The 19,041-nt window shown below is 41.3% G+C and overlaps 4 protein-coding genes across 6 annotated transcripts; 1 reads left to right on the forward strand and 3 right to left on the reverse strand.

The window, feature by feature from the left end:
- Nucleotides 1-225: 225 nt before the first annotated feature.
- Nucleotides 226-5,174, forward strand: phykpl (5-phosphohydroxy-L-lysine phospho-lyase). Its single transcript, XM_076738374.1, has 13 exons — nt 226-402; nt 492-610; nt 768-927; nt 1,012-1,086; nt 1,169-1,256; nt 1,346-1,462; nt 1,599-1,681; nt 1,771-1,996; nt 2,404-2,558; nt 4,104-4,193; nt 4,317-4,450; nt 4,623-4,667; nt 5,011-5,174. The coding sequence occupies exons 1-12, from the start codon at nt 350-352 to the stop codon at nt 4,664-4,666; spliced, it is 1,344 nt and encodes a 447-aa protein (XP_076594489.1). The 5' UTR covers nt 226-349; the 3' UTR covers nt 4,667; nt 5,011-5,174.
- hnrnpaba (heterogeneous nuclear ribonucleoprotein A/Ba) lies at nt 4,220-9,286 on the reverse strand. Of its 3 annotated transcripts, none has more exons than XM_076738378.1 (9): nt 9,216-9,286; nt 8,479-8,708; nt 7,883-8,051; nt 7,629-7,787; nt 7,407-7,538; nt 7,202-7,292; nt 6,912-7,058; nt 6,717-6,802; nt 4,220-6,280 (listed from the first exon to the last, which is right to left on the reverse strand). In XM_076738378.1, exons 2-8 carry the CDS (start codon nt 8,691-8,693, stop codon nt 6,732-6,734), a joined length of 984 nt encoding a protein of 327 aa, XP_076594493.1. In that variant the 5' UTR covers nt 8,694-8,708; nt 9,216-9,286; the 3' UTR covers nt 4,220-6,280; nt 6,717-6,731. The 3 variants fall into 3 exon arrangements, with proteins under 3 accessions (XP_076594493.1, XP_076594492.1, XP_076594494.1); XM_076738377.1 differs by having other exon boundaries at nt 9,163-9,278; XM_076738379.1 differs by lacking the exon at nt 9,216-9,286 and adding an exon at nt 8,820-9,048 and having other exon boundaries at nt 4,673-6,280.
- A 1,072-nt stretch (nt 9,287-10,358) lies between these two features.
- nme5 (NME/NM23 family member 5) lies at nt 10,359-12,860 on the reverse strand. Its single transcript, XM_076739492.1, has 5 exons — nt 12,486-12,860; nt 11,729-11,934; nt 10,918-11,018; nt 10,712-10,830; nt 10,359-10,547 (listed from the first exon to the last, which is right to left on the reverse strand). Exons 1-5 carry the CDS (start codon nt 12,609-12,611, stop codon nt 10,464-10,466), a joined length of 636 nt encoding a protein of 211 aa, XP_076595607.1. The 5' UTR covers nt 12,612-12,860; the 3' UTR covers nt 10,359-10,463.
- A 473-nt stretch (nt 12,861-13,333) lies between these two features.
- On the reverse strand, nt 13,334-17,346 carry rack1 (receptor for activated C kinase 1). The gene is made up of 8 exons (XM_076739521.1): nt 17,140-17,346; nt 16,443-16,614; nt 15,397-15,544; nt 14,793-14,888; nt 14,497-14,607; nt 14,045-14,185; nt 13,687-13,797; nt 13,334-13,447 (listed from the first exon to the last, which is right to left on the reverse strand). The coding sequence occupies exons 1-8, from the start codon at nt 17,246-17,248 to the stop codon at nt 13,382-13,384; spliced, it is 954 nt and encodes a 317-aa protein (XP_076595636.1). The 5' UTR covers nt 17,249-17,346; the 3' UTR covers nt 13,334-13,381.
- Nucleotides 17,347-19,041: the final 1,695 nt, after the last annotated feature.

The following is a 19,041-nucleotide window of genomic DNA, read 5'->3' on the forward strand; positions in this document are numbered from 1 at the left end:
TACAGTTAGGCCGTTCTATATAAAGAGACAGCATAAAATAAAAACTGACCACTGTCGAAGCGACAAATAAACATAGTTTTTTTTTTTGTTTTCGTAAATTTATAGACTAGCATAACTAGTCGATCTAATTTAGATAGCTTACTATCTGTGATAGAAAATAAATACTTATTGCAGAATGCTTAAACTAGTGAACCCAGGTCCAACATTAACGCATGCGTGGTGGGTGTGACTATATATCCGTGAATAGTACCGTGAGACGTGTTTGTGCTCGTGATCATGGGAGGTACATGCAGTTATTACCTCGGCAGACTTTGGCACACGATAGAAACAAAGGAAAACCAAAGAGAAAATGTCGATACTCAGTAAAGAAGAAACTATCGCAATGAGAAAGAAATTAATCGGGTATGGCAGAGTGAAACTGACATTTTCCTACACGCTAGCTTGTAATCATACAGTTATATAATTGTCATTTCACATTTGTTTCATTACAGACAATCGTGCCGACTGTTTTATTCAGATGACCCGGTGAAAATAGTGAGAGGTAGAGGACAATATCTGTTCGATGAAAATGGCGACCGTTATCTGGACTGCATCAGCAACGTTCATCATGGTAAAATATTAATCACGCAGGGACAAGTCTGTGTTTGTGACTATTATATATGATTCTATGTTTTTGACTATTATAAAACACAGTGTGCCACACTTCTGCCTCCTGGTGGCACAAAGTTTGAATGCATTAGAAACGCTCCGTTTGTTTTCTGTTCCAGTGGGCCACTGTCACCCCAGCATTACAAAGGCCGCAGCAGCACAAATGGACCTCCTGAACACAAATTCACGGTTCCTGCATGACAACATAGTCCTGTATGCAGACCGCCTCGCTGCCACCCTGCCCGAGAAACTCTGTGTCTTCTACTTTGTGAACTCTGGGTAAAATCCTGCACACAGTCCATCTGAACGGTATTCCTCAAGCACCATTCCATACCAGCAGCTTTACATCTGTTCTTCTGACAGATCAGAGGCCAATGATCTTGCTCTGCGCTTGGCACAGCAGTACACCCAACATCAGGATGTCATTGTGCTCGACCAGTAAGTATTCTGTTCGAATGCAGCACGTTCACTGTGACATTACACTTGCTCGTCATTACAATGAACTCTCCTTTTACACCAGTGCATACCATGGGCATCTAATGTCCCTCATCGACATTAGTCCTTACAAGTTCCGGAAACTGGCAGGACAGAAAGAATGGGTTCATGTGGTGTGTACATTCATATGACCATCATTACACAAACTGCTGACCAACAGTAAACTCCTGCCTATCTGAAAGACTGTGTTTCACCCTCTTAGGCACCCTTACCAGACACGTACAGAGGCATATACAGAGAGAATCACCCTAACCCGGGCCAAGCATATGCGGATACAGTAAAAGACCTGATAGAGGAGGTGCACAGCAAAGGCCGTAAGGTACACTTTACCGCAGTTGCACGCAGCATGAATACAATTGGTGATACTCAAAACATTTACACAGAGACACTCAGAATAATGCTGTAATAAATAAATACCAATGCATAACATTTCTATTATTTACTGCCATTCATAGATCTCAGCCTTCTTTGCTGAATCATTGCCAAGTGTTGGAGGGCAGATCATCTTGCCCCAAGGGTACTCAACTAAAGTTGCAGAGTGAGTGGTGAATCTTTTTGCAGGTTCTACTTTTGCTCAGCCACCTGTACAATAATGGTGAAAAGCTGCATCTCCTTCACTCTCAACAGATATGTGCGCTCAGCTGGTGGAGTGTTTGTGGCGGACGAGGTGCAAACCGGCTTTGGACGCGTGGGGAGTCACTTCTGGGCTTTCCAGCAGCAAGGGGAGGGTTTCTGTCCCGACATAGTGACCATGGGCAAACCGATGGGTAATGGACATCCACTGGCGTGTGTGGCAACCACTGCAGAGATAGCTGGAGCTTTCACAGCCAACGGAGTGGAGTACTTCAATACGGTGACTATACAGTAGCCTCAATGCAACATGAAGGAACACTTCCTCAAGTTGCCATTTCTATCTTTTCTCAGCTGCTGAGGCAGCCAAAGTAGTAATCCAGGGACATCTATCTAAGATAAAGTTTCCCCTAGTGTAATTTATTCTATTCTCATGGTGATTATTTTGTCACTGACTTTTGTCCACAAGTTGTTGTTTATCCACTGTTTGATTTACCACTATATTGCTGCAAGAAATATATATTATTGAATAGAATTCTTAAATTAAAATGCTAAATTTTTGGGCAGATTTCTGCTTTCAAGCAAAAGAGATATATTTCTGTGGAAATGTATTTGAACTACCCCTCGTTAAGCATGCATATATCAAGATGAAATAATTTTTCTCATCTTAATCTCCTCATCTTAATGCAGTTTGGAGGGAACCCAGTGTCCTGTGCAATTGGCCTGGCAGTCCTGGACGTGATAGAGAAAGAGGACCTCAGAGGAAATGCCACAAGGGTGGGAGGACATCTTAAAGATTTGCTCACTAAGCTACAAACACGACATCAAATCATTGGAGATGTCAGGTAAGGATGCAGTGAGTGACTGGTGCACTCAGGCTCTTTAAACTCATGAAGGCCTTATGCTGCTCTATTTTCAGCATCCATGGCATTACATCGGTTTGAAAAACAATAATAACAAACAAAAAGGATAGTCTGGCCACTATTTAACTGCCAACACTAATTAAAGCCCTTACGCCCCCTTAGTACATCCACACAGGTGCTTTCATTTATCTTGGCTGATTAGACCTCTTGTCAGGATAGTGTGAGCAGACAGTCTGCTGCTCTCTGACTTACATGGGTGTGTTGGACTTTTGCTTTTAGAATTGGCTGTGCTCATTTTTCATGCCGGGTGCTTCAAAGAGATAATGATGAGATGTGTTCAACAACCAGGAAATCATGCATCTTAATAAAATACATGCAGTGAGATAGAGTGTCAGTGCAGCAGAAGAGGAATGTCAGACGTGAACACCCGTTAACGTGTGGGGCCTCTGACAGAAGGCATCACATAGCAGACCAGTGGTGGAATGTAAACCTCCTTGGATTAAGGGGAAAATGTATTGTCACAAAGTTGTAAACAGGACCGTTTTTCTCATGATAAGTTAACTTTTTAGAGATTTGTGGTCCTCACAGGACAGCAACAAAGCTATGATGATCTTATAAAATACGATGCATTGCTCTAGGTTAAAATAGCCAGCGATATATAGTAGTTAAAATTAGCTCAACCTTAAACATCTCAAGCAGGGACTCCATTTCCACATTGAGTACTTCTACTTCTGAGAGTTTGATACTTTTACCTGTTGCAGAGTATTCTCACTGTTCATTGTTGTATTGCTACTTTTACCTCAGTAATCTGAATAATTCTTTCACCACAGTAGGCTTGTAACTTATACAATGACTTTACGTTGTAGACAAGCTATTGGGTTTCAAAATCTAGCTACTGGTAATAACATGTTAATGTGTGGGGTATGAAGTAAAAATGAGCCCCTTTCCCCACAAACAAAAATCTATTTCAGGATGCATTATCATTTAACCATATTAACTTTACCAGGGTGTTTATACAAGGTCTGTTTTCACAGCAGACATTTTGACTTTGACTGTAGGAAAAGCACAGGTGTTACTTATAACATTTATGATGGCTCCCGCTATTCAAGAATCCTAGTGTCTGTCTGAGCTATATTAGTATTGTCTACTATGCAGCTCAATCAGTAATATTCAGTCATGCAGGGTCTTTGCATGCAGATTATGTGATCTGTAAAACAAACATGCGATGGGATCCTGAGATCAACCCTGCTGGAGTAAGACGTTAATCATTTTTCAGGCGTGTTAACGAGGACAGACAAGTAGGCAGACGCCACAACTCGTAAAACATGGCGCTGGAGCATTCATAGAATAGATATACGTGCCAGATGTCGTTATGCTATTTTGATTACTATAACTGGCCAGATAAGACCATGCCGCTCAAGAATGTGAAGGAACTCAGGAGTAACTTCCGTCATGAGTTGAAATGAGTTGACCTTATAGCTCTCCTGACTCATTCTGTCAAAATGAATAATCTTTTTCTCCTTACAGAGGTGCAGGACTGTTTGTGGGTCTTGAACTGGTTACAGACAGGGAGAAGAGGACTCCTGCCACAGAAACAGCAGCACAGGTGGTGAAGAGGTAAAGGAGTGCTAAGCAGTCATTAATGGCTTTAGCTTTGCCTGTCGCTTTATTTCTTTTTTGTGTACACCATGTCTGCCACTCGGTTCTCTGTGATTTAACTCAATGTCCCATATGCATCAGGTTGAAAGAAGAGGATAAAATCTGTGTCAGTACAGATGGCCCCTGGGAAAGCGTTGTGAAGTTCAAACCTCCTATGTGCTTCAGTATGGAGGACGCAGAACTAGTGGCACAGTGTATTGACCGCATCCTCACAGGTTAGTTAAACAAACACCCCCACCTCCCCGAGTCTACAGCTGTTTGTATGTATGCATCTAATTGACACTTAATGCAATACGAGCCTGACCACCATGGAAAATGCCCATAAAGAGTTCATTTCACACATTCAGATTTCAGAGTAGAATAACGTTTATGACCTTGTGTTCACAGACATTGAAGCCAGTGGCGTTAAATTGGAAAAGGAAGACATCTAAGGTTGGTTAAACCTGTAGAAAAACTTTTAATTGCATCAGACATTGTCAGATGGTCACATTCATAAAGTTCAGAGGTAGAGATATGAATGTCTATACTTGAGGTTCCAGTAGATTAAACAAGTTCATTCATTTCACTTGGCAGAACATGTTGCTGCCCTCCACTCAACTCTGACCACTGTGGGGACTTGATTCTGTCACTCTGTTTTTGAAATGGACTTATTAGTACACTTTATATCAGAGCTTAACTCAAAACAGTGAGGTTTTGAAGAGGATTTGTTTTTTCATTTGTCTAGAGCCGCGTGACCTAAAGTGACATATCTTTGTGAATCTGTTTCTCCCCCCAGGCATCACCTAAATGGAATGAGGAGATGCACGCAGTCAGCTTATCGATGAAACCAAGACAATTTGGCCAACATGTTTAAAGCCACACAAGCTACAGCCTATAAATTTTAACTCCGAGATGAACAATATACTATATAAAGCTAATGTGACATGAATGAATTTTTTTTTAGATCAACTAATAAAAGGTAACGATTTAAAATCCTCCCTCTTGCCTTCTTTTACCCACAGTAGCAATACATAAATAATAGTCCCAATTGACAACACTGATCAGCAACATGTTCTCAATACACAGTACGGTTGATTTAAGCACTTACCAGACCACTAGCTTTAACTCCTGGACACATTCACAATAACGCTCAAGTATCGCAGTTTCACATCTAGTGGGGTGGGTATTAACACTCAGCCAGTTATCCTGCAGATAGTGAAGCTCTCTCCCACAGCTTCCCAAGAGGCATCCGTAGAGATGTTAACATTACTCGTGACAAAACAAGCAAGCCATTTAACAGTACATAACATTTAACATTAACTTTACAAATAATAACAAAAAGATCCATGTGTAATATAAACCAAAAGTTTATTTCTACCAATTTGCCCAAGACACTAGAGGAATGAGTTTCCAGTGAGAGAGGGAGTACCCTCGTACATTAACAGGCTTGCGTTCAGTTGAATAACACTAGTAAAGCAACTTAAAATTGCAAACATGATGGGGAAGGAATCTCCTTAAAAGCCAAAAGAAAAAAAAAAAAAAAAAAGATGCTGGTTGTCTTCGTCTACTAGACCATCTGCAAACATTCACTTGACACACTTACAATGAACCCTTTGATTAGTTTAAATCCCTTATTTAGCCTCACCCCACATCTGAAGCCATGCAACTCGCATCCAACACTCAGCACGGGAGAAAATAACTAAAGATCTAGAAACACCAAAAGGAAAAACAAAAAGCAAATTTGTTTTTATTTGTGAGCTTTAAAAGCTCTTGCTCCTGCTCATCTGTAAATCCAGTAGACATGTAAAAATACAACCATACAATACATTAGATTCAAAAAGGTACCAAAAAGTACAGTAAAAATAACACTTCCATCACTGGAAATGTAAATGGACACAAAACAATATAAAATAAAAAGTGGAAAAGTGACATTTGCTTCCCCAGTTCCTCACTTGATCTGTACAAATGGAGCATGAGTCCAAATTTCTGCCAACTCCAAAGGAAAAGCCAGAGCCCATGTTCGCTGTGGTCAGACCATGGATCTCTTTTTCTTATTTACTTTAGACCTTAAGAGAAAAACACGGTGCTTAACGTTACTGAGAATAAACCAAATATGGCATGCAGTTACACAGAGACAGACAGGTGCATGAATGAGTTTGACAGGTCAGTGAATGGACAGACACACTTTGGGAGGGGGAGGGCACGACTGCTAGCTACTACACACCTAGCACCCTGGTGAAAGGTGAAACGGTCCTTGCTCCTGTTCAACCACCACCAACTCAACCCTTATTGATCAAGTAGTGTTTGTATAGATGCATCTTAAGATGGCTGACAGGTGGAATGAATCCATCTTTAATGATCACAGACCCCACAACACGGCCTACCCTAACCCCACCACAATGCTTGAATGGATTTAGAGTAGATGGACATCTTTGGGGTCAAAAGGCACCAATGGTTACAGCTATGTTCTCATACTACCACGGATGATGCAAAAATGCATACCTGCACTACGTGTGATCAGTATGGCTTGTAGCTACTCTGGTGGCCTCCACGTCTTGGAGTTTTCCCATAGCTTGTATTGCCCTGGTCTGGAGGACAAGAGAAAAAGGGACTGAGTTCTTCTGTACAACAAGGAGGACCAAGAAAATAAAAGTTTCTCTCATTCTTTTTCTTTTCCTGGGGGGACTTATCGCTTACTGTAGTCGTAGCCACCCCCATAGCCGTAATAACCAGCAGAGTAGTCATAGCCGCTGTATCCGTAGTTTTGCTGTCCATAGCCATAGTTCTGGTTGTATCCCTGGTTCCAGTAGTTGTTGTAACCTTGATTCCAGTTCTGGCCCTGGCCTAGAAAAAACAGGTGAGGCCTTTGTCACAACTCCACAGCACACCGGACGCTGGCAGTCACTCTGCGCAAACTTAAATCTACCACCGAGTGTAGTTTCAAATAAAAATTTCGATTTTACTGGCATAAAAAGTGAAGTGCTTACCTCCACGGCCCCTGCCGCGTCCTCCATATCCACGGGCACCATACTGCTGCTGCTGGTAGACCTCTTTGGGCTGGGCTATTTTGATTTCACACTGGAACACCACACAAGAGCACATTGCAGCATGATATGCTTTTTGTAAACTATATGAAACTAAGTCCATTACACCCAATTTCACCTGTATGCAGAATATGCAACATGCTATTACCTTGCTTCCACCGACGTTGTGGTATTTCTTCTCCATGACCTTCTTGACGGGGGCCTCTTCTTTGTACGTGATAAATACGAATCCCCTCCTCTTTTCTGTCTTTGGATCTTGTGGAAGCTCAATGGTCTCGATCTACACGAGTGGAAAACAAAACTTTAAAGCAACAGCTACCATAAGCATTAAATTTTTTGATAAATGGATAAAATCCATCAAATATCGTACCTCTCCAAAGGTCCCAAAGTACTCCTGGATGACTTCCTTTGAAGTGTCAGGATTAAGGCCTCCCACAAAGATTTTCTTGACTGGATCCTTCTTCATGGCCATGGCCTTCTTGGGGTCAATCACTCTGCCATCTAGTTTGTGCTCCTTCTGTTCAAGAACCTTTAGAAAAAACAAAAAACAGGCAAACATTGAAACTTCCCATCTTGTAAACACAGAGTTCCTTTTGTGCCAATAAAACCGCGAACCTCGCTCACCTTTTCTACACTGGCTGCGTCTTTAAAGAGAATGAAGCCGAAGCCTCTTGACCGGCCCGTCTGCTGGTCCATCTTTATGGTGCAGTCTGTCACCTCGCCAAATTTAGAGAAGTAATCCTTAAGATCTTTCTTGCTTGTGTCCCAGCTGAGACCACCAACAAACATTTTCCTATGCAAAAAAGGGGAAGGGGAAATGTTTAGAGCAGCACCACTACCCCAACTTTACATATGGCAGTGGACAGTGGAGTGGGGGTGGTGTTGAGCAGGAGGGGGGTGTAAATGTACACACTGTTCCAGAACATCTGTTGGCCCAATGACGTACGGAGGCAGAATATAGTTGCTATGCTAACAGGCCATTTAACATTAATTCAACATACTGAACATCACTACGATAAGACCGCAGCGGGCACCTCGTTTCCACAGTCTCTGATAAGCCACTACATGTTAGATTTGATCCCTGCTCAGGCGCCCATCCCCCCTCCGCTCTGCATATGGCGCCAACAAAGGCCGGTTGAACAAAGAAACATGGCAAGCCAGGAGAGCTTCTATGGGTGTCAGCTTCACACCAGATTCACCTTATGCCATTTTAAACTTACCCCGCATCTTCTTCGCCTTTACTGGCGTCGATTTGACCGCCCTCGGTGCCGCCGTTCTGCGAGTTGGTGTCCCCGTCGGGCCCGTCGCCCTCTCCGCAGTCATTCACTGCACTCTCGCCGATCCCCTCTTCGGTGTGGTCGGCACCGTTATAATCATCATCGACTTCGTGGCCGTTTTCTGATGTTTCCATGTACTGCTGCTCTGTCTCAGACATGTTGCACTATAATACCTAGGACCAAAGAAACAAAAATCTAATTACAAAATCGTGGGGGTGGTTATATAATCCGTCATGTCGTACATGCTTCGCCATTTACATGATGCCAATGCATGCATTTCCCACCATTTTGGCCGGCACTGTCGCGTTCCATACATTCACAGAAGGCCGTTTTTGGCTGCCGAGGGCCAGCAAATGGCCACTGAATATCATTAAACCCACAACACAGTAACCACCCAAACAGTAAAGTACATCCCTGCTACAGCCAAAGATTAGCAAAAACACGCAACCGTCTGTACCACACTGATAACCCGAGCCCGGACTGTACAACTCTAATTCGCAGTTACCGTTATGTAATGCAGAGGCCGTGCTAGTCGCCCTGTGGGCCTAAATAATTTTATAACTACAGATATTTCATCTACATCTACCACAAAAATAGCGAAAAGACTACAGCATTCAAAGTACTTACGTGAAAATATAATGGAAAAAACCAAGACTAAAGAAGTACGAAAACCTGCTTACTGGTCACACAACCGGAGAGCGCTCTTCAAGATGGATTCTCCCACACGACGACAACTCGTGGTTGGTTTTCTAGAACCGGTAGAAAAAAACGACGTTTCTGCGTAGAAGTCATTTGATTGGGTAAGCACTGCTGCCATTCATAGTGCTGACCAATTATATGTATCGCTTTATTTTCACAGTGGACAGTCACGCCTTTAACTCACAGGAAGGAACTGTGGACTGTTTGTGCTACGAATGAAAAAGGCATGTCTACAGCTCGGTACATTTAGTTATGTCAATGATTATTTAGAATTCTACTTAATAGCCACTGCCTTGTTAAATAATGTTACAAAGCGTTACTCTTAGAATTTGACTGACTTCCACTGTTTTTCACAATATATCCTAGTCAAATGCAACAGAAGCACAGTGTGGGGTCATGAAAATTAGCGAAAGGTATGTGGAAAATGTCTTTTTCACCTCTATATGAACATGAATGATGAATAAACAGCGCTGTGATCAAGCTCTTTGTATATGTACGTGGACATTTCTCTCAGGGACTATTGAACAGGTTTAAAAAAACAGACACCAAAAATAATGTAAATGCATAAACTGCAATATGTTTGCAATGAACACTATTTTGTTAACTTTTTATTGGGACTGTTAAGAGAGATGTTGATTCACCTTTGTGGCAATTAATGAGAGATGCACTGCAGGGTTGGGCTAGGGTTAGGGTTAGATACATAAATGCATACACAGCAACCATCATAGTTACATACTGAAGACCAAACCCAAACTGCAGTCATATACATTGTCCATTCTTTCACATATTTGTTAGACAGCCATGTACACGTCAGTCCTTTACTTGCTGGAGTACTTCAGAAATAATATGTTTTGTGTTTGTGAACCATTTCCAGAGGAGCAACAAGATATGAAGCCAGTCAAAACAGGCAGACAAGAACATGTAATTGTCTGAGTGTTTGGTCCGACTTACTTAATGTTCTCATTGCAACTCAGGTCATACGGCTCATCCAAGTCATTCGCTGCAATCATGCTTTAACGTTTTAACCCATTGGCTGATTTCTTGATCAATTAAAGATGTAAAAAAAAGAACAAATGGTTTATAAATAGGTCAACTTTACCAGGCAGCAAACAAACCAGATTATTAGTGCTGAAGACATTTTATTTACTGAACAGTACATTTGTTTTAATAAAAAATAACACTGTCTGAGATTATTATCTATCATATTCATCTCTCTTGTTTCCTTGTTGTCATTCTGCTTCTTCCACAATGTCTCCATCACATATTTGAGGCGTATTTGGATCATTGTTCATCAGCCAGTCAGCAAGCCAAATCTATTGAAAACAAAAGTGCAGAATAATGGAGTGTGATGTTTCAGGGACCAAAGTTCAACACCAGCAACCAACATGGTAACAGTGATATTCAACAGCAATAAATAACTGTCTAATGAATAAATCTATCCACCTGTATCTTAAAATCTTGAGCATCACATACTTACGCAGGGGTTGTGTGGCTTTTGCTTGCAGAGCTCAGTGAGTCCACGTAGCAGAGTTGGGTTTACATACCTGCTCAGGTATTCTTCAGTCGCTTCTCTTGAGGGAAAGGACTCAATTACAGCTACAGAGAGGAAGCAGTTGGGGTACATAATAAGTGTTCAGTGCTACATTTCTATACAAAGTATGTTTGAGTATGTGTATTACCTACAGTTTGGGAACATGAATTTGATCTCCCTTTCAGCTGCATGAAATGATTCGCTGCCGTGGAGTGCGTTTTTCAGGTCACAAGTGCCATATTTCGCTCTAAGGCTGGGAAAAAAACACACAACATTAATGTAAACATGTCTGCCAGAGTTGTCAAACCTTTAAATTAGATTTTAAATTAGATAAAAACAATACATCACTCCCTTAAGTCATTGGATAAATAACATTACAGGGAATGGTGAACAATGTACTGTATGTTATATTAGTCAGAGGCTGGGGCCCAGAATCACAATCAATTACATTCAAACTTTTGCATTGTAAGCTGAATGCACAATATACCAAGACCACAGGGAATGTTTTCAGGTACTTTATCAAAACCATATAGAGAATGTACTCTAAGACCCAATATTATTGTTTTGTTTATATAGATTATGTCCATCACACTGCAGTCCCATTTCTGAATATGTCTGACCAAAGGTTTGGTACCAAGATATATGGAACAGGAAACAGAACCTATATTGTGGAAGGGGTATTAATAATTATTCAAAGTATTTCTTCATATACTGAAGGTTTGTTTTAATTGTGCCAGCCTTTGTTTCTAAGCAGACATGTGATGCATTAGCACAACTTTAAATATTCAACATTATTCCATGATTTGTAGGTACGCCTCAGTTTCCATCAGCCCTGCTAGGCAGTGGTTCAGTCAATATGCCCATCACTGTAATATATTTCATATCAAAATAACATGTGCCATAAAATGAATAAACAACAAAACAAAGAATCTCAATCAATACTTTCTAAGTTAACAGACTGACCACTCTGGATGAGTTTCTCTGGCCTTGATGCTGTTGACAGGCCCTATGATGGACTTCCAGTGGGCGAGAGCATTATCACGGGCCAGAGTCATGGCAATGATGGGGCCGGAGCTCATGAAGGCAGTCAAGCTGGGAAAGAAGAGCTTTCCATACTGGTCTGCATAGAAGTCACTGCATTGCTCTGGACTCAGTTGCAGCTTCCGCTTCTGCCACAGGAATGAAGTATTAGCCACTTCACTGATATATGAACTGATACTGGATTTTTGACAAAGTCTTATGACTCATCCTCCTATATTGTTTTTTTTTTTTTTTTATTTAAATAACAAACTTTTGCCTGACTTGGCTATCAAGTGTGACCATATGCACTGAACACGACATTAGCAGCACTCTCTGGTGGCCAAACCATACTCTGGCAAATCTGTTGCTCTAAAAATATCTTTGCATTTATGTACTACAACTTAGTTACATATCAATCATCATTTAGTCTATGCAAACATATGAGAAAATGCGTCCAATAATATCAGCCATGTCGATGTCTCAATCAGGCCACACACGCAAATGGAGAAACGGCTTTCTTGCTTATGTAGGACATCCTATAATTAAATGTAATTACATAAACTATTGCCTCTGAAATCTTCAGTTCGGCCAAACAATTCATGACACAATAAAGCACTTCCCAAAGATAACACATCTCGTACTTTACAGATGTTCGTGTTAAAACGTCTACCGCTGTAATTTCCAAGACTCTTGAACCGACCTGCAGGATAATGAAGCCCGATTTGAGGATAACATCCTCAATCTCCTCAGCTTTGTGGATGGCATCTGGTTTAATAAGGGCCAGAGTTCTTTCCACATAAATACGAGGATATGAAGTTTGGTCCATCTCCCTCTGTATGATACACAAGCACCTGTTGCCTTTACCGTTAGCTAACGAGGTTACGATACTCAGTCCTATCAACTAACGCACAACATTAGACATTAACTAGCTCAAAATGAGTACCAGCTACTGTAAACTTTATGTATGCGTGATTATTAAGTTGTTTAGATTGTAAAATGTAAACAAAAACAAAACGCCAGCAGGAGTTATGCTAACGCCACTTGCTAACTCAAGCCACGGCCCCACGTTATGTTTTGGTTGCTAGGATACCATTACAAATATACGGCAAGCCAAGCAGTTCAGTCGATATTATGCACAAACAGCGCTCTGGTGATTGCCCATGGAGAGTATCAATTCACCGTCTGAAATCAAAGATATTACCTTAACTACAGTTTTCAGTGTGCATAAGAACAACCTGTACATTTTCTAAACTACACACAAAAGATTTCAGTAATAACACCAATAAAATGAGTAAAAACGATTGTCAAGCGTGATTCTCACTTTTAATTTTTTTTTTCTTAGCCAAACTTGTTTTTAAATAAACCCATATATTGTTACCAATGTTTTTGCATGATGGCTGTGATGAGGTTTGGAATACACCACTATCCACACTGATGTTAACTAGTTTGTGTGAAACAAAGTTCAAAAGGAAAAACAAGTTTACTGTCATAAACACTGTATGTATTTCATTGATATCAGAAATTGTTGAAACCAAGACGGCATACATGTTCTTTTCAAAACAGTCTTTTATTCAAAGTTGCTTCGGGGACAAGCTCTTATCGAGTTCCAATGGTGACCTGCCACACTCTGATCAGGTTGTCAGTGTAGCCGGCAAACAGGGTCTGAAAGACAATGGACAGATGAACAACAATTACTCAAATTTTCTCAGTTTTCAGTCATAATTCAGCCATTGATACTCAAGTGTGTTTGCAGTGCCCCTCATATTTGCAGGACTGTCACCATTAGACATCAGAGTTAAAAGTGAATGGGTATAATCACTGGGGGTTGAACACTGACACCACCAACTACTAATATGGCCAGACGTGTACTGAAAGGTCCTACAGAGAGGAGTGTGTCGTACCTGTCCATCAGCAGACCATGCCAGGGAAGTGCACTGAGGGGGTTCAGCCTTGCTGTTTGTGCTGATCACTTCCTGTCTCAGCTCATCCACAATGATTTTGCCCTCCAGATCCTACATAAGAAGAAAACACCAGAGCAAGTGCAATCAGTAACTGCTCAGTAGTAGCATAGGATCAACGACAGAAGTTTGTGCATCCAAAATTACAGTACATGATCAAATTGGTCATGTTAGAGCTCAGAAACAGCCTCTTTATCATCAAAGAATACAGTTGGCATTCAAGGTTCGATCACTGCTCTTTGTACTGTAGCATTAATGCATTATATACAGATCATGAGATATTTAGGAAGAAGTCTTTTACCCAGATCTTGATACTGGGGCCAGTGGCAGCACACAGCCAGTAACGGTTGGGACTGAAGCAAAGGGCATTGATGGTGTCACCGCTGTCCAGGGTGTAGAGGTGCTTGCCTTCATTCAGGTCCCACAGCATGGCCTGGCCATCCTGGACGAAAAGAAAATACACTTGAATAACTAGTTTTATCAATATAGTTGATGTCCAAGATATTTATATAATGCTCAAGTGTTTATTATTATTATTATTTTACAACTATCAAGCACAACACAAAGATTTTTTCAAGTGCAGGTAACACTCAGAAACAGCCTCTTTATCATCATGTTAAACAGAAGCATCTTAGGTGGTCATCATTGCTGAAACCTGCAAGCTGGACTTTCAATAGAGTAGAGAATGGATGAGGAGAGATTGAAAACCATTCTGTTGCAGTCTGTAATATGAACATAAAGTGAATTTCATACCCTTCCTCCAGATGCACACAGGGAGCCATCAGGAGAGACAGTCACTGTGTTCAGGAAGCCAGTGTGGCCAATGTGGTTGGTCTTCAGCTTGCAGTTGGCCAGGTTCCACACCTAGGAAAGGGCAGGAAGATTACTTTACAGCTACGAGAGTATAAAGAACATATAAGAGCTACGTGGGTTGTGCCTCAACACAAAAACTCATCAGAGAGGAGGTCAGATAATACATGAAAGTTTATCAAATCATTTTAAATTATGCCTAACAGCAAACGAGGGAGACTGTTGCACAAACAACATACCTTGACCATCTTGTCCCAGCCGCAGGAGACAATGATGGGGTTGCTGCTGTTGGGGGAGAAGCGCACGCAAGACGTCCACTCAGAATGGCTCTCATCCTGCAAATTTAAGAGGTACATTTTCATTTAAAAAAAAAAAAACTTAAAAAAAAACCACTCAATGCAAGATTCTACGGTTATCCAACATTTGAGATTTGTTTTTTAACAGCCAGATGAAATCGTTACAATCTCTGATCTGGCATGCATGTCAACAGATGTTTTGCTTGGCAGCTTACTGTCAACATAAAACTAAAATTATATGGGTTCAACCAAGGTCACTGGATCATTTGTAGAATGATATTAAGGACTGGCAATGTTGTAGAAAGCTGCTCTTGTCAAGGCAATGTTTCCACTGAAGACTGGGTGAGCTGTACGTTCCCTGTTGACATCAATTTGAACATTGTATTTGCAAACTCCAAATTTGAGGCCGGTTGGTTTTCAACTAATAGGGATTGCCAAATTTTATAATTCAAAAGTGTGCAAAGTCATTACCCAGTACTTAAAATCAAGTTTCACTGACAGAAAAAGATGATTGCTATTCAAAAGACATCATGACTTGGCAGCTCACCTGGATGGTGTACTTGCAGACTCCAAGAGTGTTCCACAGCTTGATGGTCTTGTCCCGGGAGCCAGACACTATCTGGCGGTTATCAGCAGAAAAGGCCACGCTCAAAACATCCTTGGTGTGTCCAACAAATTGCCGGGTGGTCATACCACTGCGGAAACATCACGCCAGACTTTTCAGATGATCACTCATTTTAATGCAGCAGCATGAACTGAAGGCACCCAAGGCATGAGCATGTCCAGTATCACTACAGCCACACCTGGTAAGCAGTACTCCAAAAGCTACACACATTTAACAGTTCAGACAACTTTTTTTCTGAAACCAATTTTCTGTGTGCGTTTACAAATGTTAACATAGGTGAAGTAATGTATGTACATTTTTAATATCTAATGTTTGGGTTAAAAACAATTCAAAACAGTGTGCACTGGCACCATCCTTGAATCAAATATGCCACCTTTATTTCGAACCTCCTTATGGCTCAGTGAGTACACAGCTGTGGATACACAGCGCAACACTGATACAGGTCAAATTTAACAAATCTGTCCTGTCAATGTGAGATCCATCAAGATGCTGCAAAGTCTACAAAAGTATCTGGATGTACAAATTAAGCTGGGTTTGTATAAGGTTTGACCCATCGATGGTGTGAAGACAGGCAGGCCTAATGTACCTGAGCAATGAGAGTCACAACTGATGCTTAAACGATGGTATATAATTCACCCACTGTTATTTTGGGAAGTTATTTGAGGTTCCTGTGACTAAGCTACACAAGATCCATGTTAAGAGTTTGACGTTTTACGACAAACCCACTTTTCACCTGGTTTAAACAAGGGAATCCTTTGTCTCCTGCAACTTGTTACAGAACCAAGGTCAGATCTGATTTCATGCATCCAGAATTCCTTGGAGCAATGACAACACTTCCCTGCAACACCTTTATCTTCCACATGGACACAAACGAACCATGTACAGTAAACTGATGAGGAAACAGCTCACTACCCCAAACCCCAAACATCGAACCAGTGCTGTGAAGATTTCCCACTCCCTGCACTTACGTGGTGAGGTCCCACAGACGGAGGGTCCCATCCCAAGCACCAGACAGGGCAAACTGTCCATCTGAGGAGATGACAACATCACTTACAAAGTGAGAATGTCCCCTCAAGGAGCGCTGGGGGATGCCATAGTTGGTTTCATCACGGGTCAGCTTCCACATGATGATAGACTTGTCTGAAAAACAAACATATATGGTTTTATTAACGTCAATGACCATATTTCATTCCAGAAAAAGCACATCCTTTGGACGTTAGCATGCAATGTTACCATCGTGGGAGTGCACGTCAAAAGGAAATCTGTCAAACGTTTAGCACTCAGCAGGCTCTATCTAGCAAGGGTAGTAAATGGTTGCCAAGTCCACATATTTTGTGCATGTAACAACGCTTGTGGAGAATATCCTAATTAAAACACGTGTCACAGATGCACTGTGGGTATGAGACTGAATTTCAGATGACGCCAAATAGTATTAGCTAGCTTGGCTAACCGGCGTGTCAAACTCAAACTCAAACTCGAGCCAGTTGTACCTTTGTAGAAACCGAATAGATCATTACACGCCGTCATGGCTGTTTATACAGATTTCCTATGTCACTCACACACCAACAACGTCGTTTATCTTAAGTTACAGCAGCAACCCAGCTAGCTGACTAATGCTAATCGTTATCCTAGCCATGTTGGCGAAGCCGGTGGGGGAAACCTCACCTCGGGACGCCGACAGAATCATGTCGGGATACTGGGGTGTAGTGGCAATCTGGGTGACCCATCCACTGTGACCCTTCAGGGTCCCCCTCACTGTCATCTGCTCGGTCATCTTGGCGAGGTTCGGTTGTGCCTTTTACAAGGATGGATTCGGATTTTTCAGATGCCCTGAAAAACCTAGATCCTCATCGCATCTAGGCACAGAGGAAAAGGAAGCACAGACCCGGATGCAAAAATTATGAGGGGGTGAATGGCCCGCAGAGGATTCTGGGAAATGAAGTCTTCTTGTTTTCACCGTAGAACACTGTGGTCTTGTCAGAGACATGACGTGTAATAAGAAAACGAGCGGAAAGGCTTAAAAATGCATTTTCCATGACTACAATGAAGGCTCAAATATCAGAGTAACAAAAAAAATTCTTATCACAGAGAAATACTCAAAATATTTAGAATAGCCAGTTCCTACCACTCCCCATTCTGCATTTGATGCAAACACATCAAATACATTAAGTCTGAACATGTAGCACTTTCATGTTATCAAAATGGCCATCAACAATAACACTTTTTAGGAAAACATTAGACATTTTTTCATGATTTTATGAAAGCCACATAAGTTAAAGTAAGTCACAACGAAATGTGATAACAGATAAATACTAATAACCTGGCCAATTTCTCCAAATTACGAAGTCCCGATCCATCATGATCGATGACCATAACACATGTGGCACTGATTTAATCGACACAATATGAGGTAATTCACTAATTTAAAAGTAGCTATTATTTCAAATCAAAAACATGAAATTCAGAGTTGCTGTAAACAATTAAAGCAGATGTTAATATTGTATGCCTTTGTTTTAGCGTTCCCTTCCACATGGACCAACTGCAGTCAATTGAGTAAACCTGATGTTTACTCTAAGAAACAATGAGCTCATTGAGCTGTAACAATGGAGGCCATATGAGAGTGATTTGTGAAAACGTTTCTGTATTTGTTTGATCAAATTTGTGAAATCAAGAGCACACTTTATATGCTTGAAGGGAAACACGCAAATGTCTGGCCTTCTTATGGATATATTTGAGTCAGATGGTCCAAAGAAACCCTGATGCCGCCATCATCACCATTTGGATGAGAAGAAACTTTCCGCTGGTGTCACTGGTGTTAAGGTCACAAAAAGCTCTTGATTTATTTGGAGCTTTTTGCAGGCTCTGTCAACAGCAACCTGGAGGTGGCAGGGACTGACCAGTAGCTTAAAGCGTCTCCTAAACCTCAGGACTCCTCTGTGTTTTTGGTGTTCCTGGAGCAGCTGAAATGGATGTCAACCAGCCAATCATCTCAGGAAGGCCCAGCACCACAACAGACCACTGAACCATTCTCAGCACCCTGTTTGCTTCCATCCACTAGCCAATCGAGTGAGGAACACCCCGGCCCAAACAGTGAAGGGGACATTACTGTCTGCCTCTTCTGTGCTGCTGAGTTTGGGAAGCGTCTCACACACATGCACACATGCACACATACACACACACACACACACACACACACACACACACACACACACACACACAGTACATCGATGCATCTATGATATCTGAAATAAAATAATGTGAATTGCAAAATGTAAAAATTTTATCAATGTGCATCAATGTGTGATACGTTCTTAACCATGAAAAAATATACACGAATGTGTGATGACTGATGTAATGCAGCCTCACGCCTTCCTTGGAGGCCTGCCATTGGCTGATTCAGTGTTTGAGGAAAGGCACTGTGGGTAGAAATGATTGTGATCGCTATCTTTCATCACTTCGGCACTACTGCAGTCAGCAATTAAGAATCACACTTAAAAAGTTACAGGTATCATACTGTGAGTATTATGTTCAGAGTGAGTACAACACCAAACAAGCTTAATAATGCTT

This window comes from Chaetodon auriga, chromosome 9, assembly GCF_051107435.1.
Source record: "Chaetodon auriga isolate fChaAug3 chromosome 9, fChaAug3.hap1, whole genome shotgun sequence".
Lineage (NCBI taxonomy): Eukaryota > Metazoa > Chordata > Actinopteri > Chaetodontiformes > Chaetodontidae > Chaetodon > Chaetodon auriga.

Coding starts and splice junctions, on each gene's coding strand:
- phykpl (XM_076738374.1), top strand. CDS start 350: ATGTCGATACTCAGTAAAGAAGAAACTATCGCAATGAGAAAGAAATTA. Junction 611..767: donor CATCAGCAACGTTCATCATG/GTAAAATATTAA, acceptor TTTCTGTTCCAG/TGGGCCACTGTCACCCCAGC. Junction 1,997..2,403: donor GAGTGGAGTACTTCAATACG/GTGACTATACAG, acceptor ATCTTAATGCAG/TTTGGAGGGAACCCAGTGTC.
- hnrnpaba (XM_076738378.1), bottom strand. CDS start 8,693: ATGTCTGAGACAGAGCAGCAGTACATGGAAACATCAGAAAACGGCCAC. Junction 8,052..8,478: donor AAAGGCGAAGAAGATGCGGG/GTAAGTTTAAAA, acceptor TTTTTTGCATAG/GAAAATGTTTGTTGGTGGTC. Junction 7,293..7,406: donor ACAACGTCGGTGGAAGCAAG/GTAATAGCATGT, acceptor GTGGTGTTCCAG/TGTGAAATCAAAATAGCCCA.
- nme5 (XM_076739492.1), bottom strand. CDS start 12,611: ATGGACCAAACTTCATATCCTCGTATTTATGTGGAAAGAACTCTGGCC. Junction 11,019..11,728: donor AGAGAAACTCATCCAGAGTG/GTCAGTCTGTTA, acceptor TTTTTTTCCCAG/CCTTAGAGCGAAATATGGCA. Junction 10,831..10,917: donor CAAATTCATGTTCCCAAACT/GTAGGTAATACA, acceptor TCCTCTCTGTAG/CTGTAATTGAGTCCTTTCCC.
- rack1 (XM_076739521.1), bottom strand. CDS start 17,248: ATGACCGAGCAGATGACAGTGAGGGGGACCCTGAAGGGTCACAGTGGA. Junction 14,608..14,792: donor GCTGGGACAAGATGGTCAAG/GTATGTTGTTTG, acceptor GCCCTTTCCTAG/GTGTGGAACCTGGCCAACTG. Junction 13,448..13,686: donor CATGGTCTGCTGATGGACAG/GTACGACACACT, acceptor ATTGTCTTTCAG/ACCCTGTTTGCCGGCTACAC.